The sequence below is a fragment of the Lepidothrix coronata genome, unplaced genomic scaffold (genome assembly GCF_001604755.1).
Source record: "Lepidothrix coronata isolate B3197 unplaced genomic scaffold, Lepidothrix_coronata-1.0 Scaffold53, whole genome shotgun sequence".
Taxonomy (NCBI): Eukaryota; Metazoa; Chordata; class Aves; order Passeriformes; family Pipridae; genus Lepidothrix; species Lepidothrix coronata.
The window spans coordinates 2,376,467-2,382,161 of NW_016690233.1; the positions used below are offsets into that span (position 1 = coordinate 2,376,467).

Consider the following 5,695-nt stretch of genomic DNA (forward strand, 5'->3'; position numbering starts at 1 on the left):
CCCTGATAATTTTCACCCATTCTTGTAAGCTACGTTTTATATCTAGTTCTCCAATGTAAAGAGACTCTTCTGAAAGGCCATCTTTGGTAGGAAGGGGACAAAGGTGTCTCATACCCTCCTATTTCTAGAGGGCACATTTAAAGAGCTCTATTCTGATTTCTGTGAAAACTGCAGAAACCTCTTAAAGTTTACTGAACTGGGCAGTGTTGTGCATGGGACTAAGGAAATGGCAGTAGTAATGGCAGCAGTTTCACTGAGATAGTGCTCGCATACATATCGTGTGCCTCTACACCAATTGATGCAGGCAGGCAGCCAAAGGGCTGTTGCAAAATACCTTTTCATATAAGGAACATGGGAGAAGCTCAGTAAGAAGTGATTACACAGTAACTGTACCGATAAAGTTACAGAAAGATAACTTCCCCGTGACTTTGTGGTTTCACTACTGGAATAATATGAAAAGCGAGAGACAAAGCTGGCTGCTACCTGTGACGTGACATCGATGGGGAAGTTGCAGGAAAGATTTGTTTAATGTGCTTTCATTTACTTCTTAGAACAGTGATGACATTACATCAACACCACCGAAAAGTGAGTCACATATGTAACTGCTGCTTGGACCTATCAGGATCTATATAAGCATTTTTAGCTGTGGTCTTGGGAGACAGAAGTCAGACCCTTTCTGCTGCAGCAAGGCTCCTTACCAAGCCGGGCACCATGCAGTACCTCCTACTTTGTGCTGCCATCCTCCTACCTGAGAGTCTTGCTTTTCCAGCACACACGAAACTAGAACCATGGAGCAACGTAGACCTTGAGAAAGTAAAGGTATGTTATCAGGGGAAAAATGTAACTGCATGATGAATAATCTGATTTTTGATTCAGCGTTTACATTCCTTTCCTATCTGTTTATATTGTCCTTATTTTACATTACCACAACAGTTTTTGCAGAGATGAAAAAGAGCAATTTAAACTTGCTGACTAGCTTAGACATCCTAAGTCCAGCTTACAAAACAGACCAAGTTGCTATTGGTAAATAAAAGGGAGCAGGTAATTTTTAAAACATCTCAAAAACTTTATGTAGACTGTGTTGGAAGGCTGTAGATTTGAATGTTCAGTTAGTTGTGTTTACTTTAAAGGATTTCTTGCTTACAATGCTTTATTGCTATTGCAATTCTTTTTATATATGTTGATTTATACTACAGAGAGAACAGAATTTGGTGAACTGAAATGGGAAGGAAAAATACATGACTGTAGGATGATGAAACAATTCAACCAAATATAAAATGCAATTATCAAAACTTCACAGCTATATGTAATAATTTTTATTTTCCTTCTCTTCTTCCAGGTATATCTTGATAAATTCTTTCCACTTTTTCCAAAAACAAAAAGCTTAACCTTAGAAGACAGAATTAAAGAAATGCAGAGGTTTTTCCACCTGACTGTAACTGGAACATTAAATACAGAAACAGAAGAAACAATGAATCTGCCCAGATGCGGAATGCCCGATATAGCAGAATACCAAACATTTCCTGGAACTCCAAGATGGAAAAAAACACATTTGACTTACAAGTTAGTGATGTTTAGGTTTTATGAGGAAAAGGGTTGTTTGTATTTAACTATGTGGGTTTCCTTCACACCCTAAATGACATTAATCTGTTTCCTTTTGCTGCCAGGATTGTCAATTATACTCCTGACCTACCCAGAAGGAAAGTGGATGATGCAATTAGAAAGGCTTTAATGGTATGGAGTGATGTGACTCCACTGAACTTCCAAAGAGTACAGAGTGGCCGTGCAGACATTGAGATTGGATTTGCACGTCGTGGTGAGAATACCTGTCATTTTTAAAATACAATGGTCCATATTTGACTCAAAGCATGTATTTTTATAGCCATAGTTTTAAGAAAGAACAAAGAGTTTGTAATTATATTGAAGTCTTCATAAATTTTATCTTCTATTTATCATGTCACCAAATTTGTATGCCATGATTCAGTTTTACTCATATGAAATCATTAGAAAATTGTTTCAGAGCCATAGCTATGAAAGGGAGAATTCAGCTCCAGAAAGAGGCATTTAAATTTAGATGTTCAAGGCTCTGTTTGCCTTGATAAACAGCGCAAACTAACAGGAAGAGCTCTGTGGAGCAAACCAGCATGTTCCAAAGATCCAGCCTCCACAGGCTGGATTCCAGCAGGTTAGGGAAGGTTTACTTTGGTCTAGATCTAGTATAGTTCCCTGGATTAAACAGCCTTCATCAGACGAGGTGTATTAGGTTTGGTCAAAGAGAGTATCTTCTGGTTGCTTTACACTCCAAGGTTGCACCAAGGTGCAAGACAAAGCATGGTAAAGGGATGACCAGTAAAGTCACTTCAGAAGTTCGCTTGTGATCTGGAATATTATATGAGGCTAGCCATACCTTTAACTTGTGCCTGGAACCTAAACTGACTCAGCTTAGACAAAATAAATGCCTACTTTAAGGTTATCTGGCTTGTTCTCTAGATCCATTGACAATATTTACTAGAGCTCCATTGACTATAAATGAAGATCAGACACCTTGGCTGGCAAGCAGATGATTGCATATAAACACTAAAATGTCCAAAGCTCCTATGTCATTGATGGGAAGGATATTATGTTGCCATAAAGAGGTGACTTAATGTGACAGTCAAAGTGGGAGGCGATCCTGCAAACTGGAATGGGTTTTATTCCACTGTCACACACTAGGATTAGGTTTCTTCTGCCTGTGTTAGCCCTGCCCCAAGGTCCCTCCACATGGTCCTGGGGAAAGGGGACAGAATGGCATTTGAGTCCCCAAATACTCCTCAATAGAGTTAGAGACTACTGTGAGGTAGGAGGAAATTTTCAGACTTGGTACAACTCTTATACAGCTCTTGCATTCAAAGCAGGAAACAGTAATATTCCACCCACACTATGATAGAAGTGGATAATAGACCATACCCCAAGGCTGGGGATAAATGAACTTAGGAACATAGTTATCTATTCCACATCACTGTCTCACACTAAAATCAGTGCAAGTGAGAATGTCTACAACTAATGTTGCCCAGCATTTTTCAACATTGAAAATGTTCAGGCCTTTGCAATGCTGTCAAGCATTAAATATTTATTCTGAAATAATCCCTGATTCCTGCCTCAGAATCGCACTTCTGACAAAGGCTCAGAAAAAAAAAAAATTCAGCCCTTTCTGAAACATGAAGCAGCCTGAACCATCAAATACAAGTTTTGAACTTAAGTCATTAATTTGGAGAGCGTTTCCTAAGCCTTGCTTCTCATTTTCACAACCTTGCTGCCATTGTAGGATTTTTTTTTAAGGATGGGTAACCAACAAAACTAGCAAAACCAAGCAACATGCTTCAATTTGATGAATTTAAATATAATACCTGATGTCATATGACGACATTTATTTGTTTTCAAATGCAGAGCATGGTGATGGATATCCTTTTGATGGAAGAGGTAACACACTAGCCCATGCATTTGCACCTGGAGAAGGGATTGGTGGAGATGTTCATTTTGATGAGGACGAAAAATGGTCAGAGATCAATCAAGGTAAAGCCCACATGTGTGCATGAAGGGGAAGGACAAATATTGGACATGTTGGAAGAACATAGACACAGGAAATGTTTTCCATAACTATTTACACTTATGTACAGCTTCAATGCCAACATTTGTGTTCTTTTCAGCTACCTTTCCAAGTAGTTGTGCTTCATTACGATTAGCAGCTACATAATGCCTGCTCTGTCCATATTTTAAAGCACTTTTCACAGGTTAAACAAGGACTATGAGCCTCTGTTTTCTACATAAATCATGAAAAAGTAAATTGACCTGCTTGTAGGATTAAGGTTGACTATAAGCACAGTTGGAAAGGGAGTCAGAGTCTCTAGATGTATGCAAAGGATCAGTAATGTTTCTATAAAATATTACGATTACATAAGAAAGTTCAGCAATAATGGATCAAAACCCTGGGGTTTCATTCCAAGATGAACGAAAGATACAAATTCTCCTGCTATTTCAATTCATAGTATTCTAAAAAGAAATGTCATACCTTTAACATACTTTTCTCTGCTTCTGTGCTGAAGAGGTTAATTTGTTCCTTGTTGCTGCTCATGAGTTTGGCCATTCTTTGGGACTTGCTCATTCAAACGTCCGTGGAGCTCTGATGTACCCTATCTACTCATATCAGAACCCAACAACCTTCAGACTTCCAGCGGACGACAGGCGAGGAATTCAGAAGTTATATGGTAAATTCATTGTGAGATTTGATTTTCAGTATAAAACCTACTGGGGTACAGTTTTAACTACTCTCCCTGACTGTAAGGGCCTCATCATACTACTAAAAAGAAAGAAGGGGAACAAACTTGAGAAAAACACATTCCTGCATACTCCATCCACTATGTGTCCTCTGTAATGTGTCCCCACGCAACCCAGGGGTGACAGAGCAGCAGTGCAGTGGTGGGGCACACTGTCTTCTGCACACCTACATATCACCAAGTAAATCCTGTGGAGGTTGCTCTGCAAATGAGCTATTTCAATGAGTGGGGCTACTGGCAGGAAATGAGAGATACTGTGCCACTTAACAAGTTAAGTGAAGGCAGAAACTTCACAGCAGTAAGGGGAATATTACTAGAATTGACCCCACAAGGCAAACTTTGCCAGCTTTGCTTTTCTTTAGGCACCACCTTCCTCAGGGCATGCTAGAGGAACACCAAGAATAAAACATCATTGTCTGCATTGTCAATTTCAAGTACAGTCTCAATGTTTTGTCCTTGTTTTCCACAGGGAAAAAGTCATCAAACTCTTGAAGAAAATGCTTAGCAAAGGCCAAGGAATTCACATCTCACTGTTTTGGTCTTTCAAAACAATTTAAAACTTCTGGCTAATTAAGGCAGTAAACTCCTGGGCTGCACTTTGTCTCCCTGAATTTTTATTTTGATTTATTTGTACCTTACGCAATTTCACCTAACAATAAAAAGAAGTTTAAAAAAAAACCCAAGCATGTATACTCTGTTTTCAAATGTTTTCATTTTTCTTCTGGCGTTTCACTGGGGGATTAAATAACTCCTGCATGCATGATAGACAGTCAGACAAATATCTTTCCGAATAGATTTATAAGTACCTAAAGGGCCTGTGTGCATTTATTGATGTAAGAACAAACCCTCTTCCTGGCTTGCTTTCAGTTCCCATGCATGTCCTGGCACTTCATAGTACATACTGCTGCCTCCTCAGAATCACAGTGTGCTTGCCATATGGCTTAACATAAAGGAGGTCTCCACAGTGATTCCTTCGGTATGGCCTGGGATGCTTTCCCAAAGGGAAAAGCTTTTCAGCTTTATGTTCTCCCTGGCTTGCCAGAGGAGCAGGTTTGAGAAGTAGTGGACTGGGAATCCCATTGTCCTCTGTGATATTCCAACATCTCTTAGGTATTTTGAAATTAAAAAGGAGAAAAAAAAAACCAAACAAAAACCAAAACAACAAACAGGAATTCTCCTTCTCTCCTGTGAAAAATTAACACCACATTTCCAGAAAACAAAAATGAGTACAGACAGGCATAAACCTGTGTTCACAGAATATCACAGAATATCACAAAATATGTCAAGTTGGAAGGGACCCATAAGGATCATAGAGTTCAACTCCTATCCCTGCACAGGACCATCCCCCAGTGTCACACCAAGTGTCCAAGAGTAAACACACA

At 39.2% G+C, this 5,695-nt stretch overlaps 1 protein-coding gene across 1 annotated transcript; it reads left to right on the forward strand.

The window, feature by feature from the left end:
* The first annotated feature begins 448 nt into the window (after positions 1–448).
* Positions 449–4,916, forward strand: MMP7 (matrix metallopeptidase 7). Its single transcript, XM_017815972.1, has 6 exons — positions 449–819; positions 1,340–1,563; positions 1,668–1,816; positions 3,427–3,552; positions 4,083–4,244; positions 4,783–4,916. The coding sequence occupies exons 1-6, from the start codon at positions 712–714 to the stop codon at positions 4,803–4,805; spliced, it is 792 nt and encodes a 263-aa protein (XP_017671461.1). The 5' UTR covers positions 449–711; the 3' UTR covers positions 4,806–4,916.
* The last annotated feature ends 779 nt before the right edge of the window (positions 4,917–5,695 follow it).

Coding starts and splice junctions, on each gene's coding strand:
- MMP7 (XM_017815972.1), top strand. CDS start 712: ATGCAGTACCTCCTACTTTGTGCTGCCATCCTCCTACCTGAGAGTCTT. Junction 820..1,339: donor TAGACCTTGAGAAAGTAAAG/GTATGTTATCAG, acceptor CTCTTCTTCCAG/GTATATCTTGATAAATTCTT. Junction 4,245..4,782: donor AGGAATTCAGAAGTTATATG/GTAAATTCATTG, acceptor TGTTTTCCACAG/GGAAAAAGTCATCAAACTCT.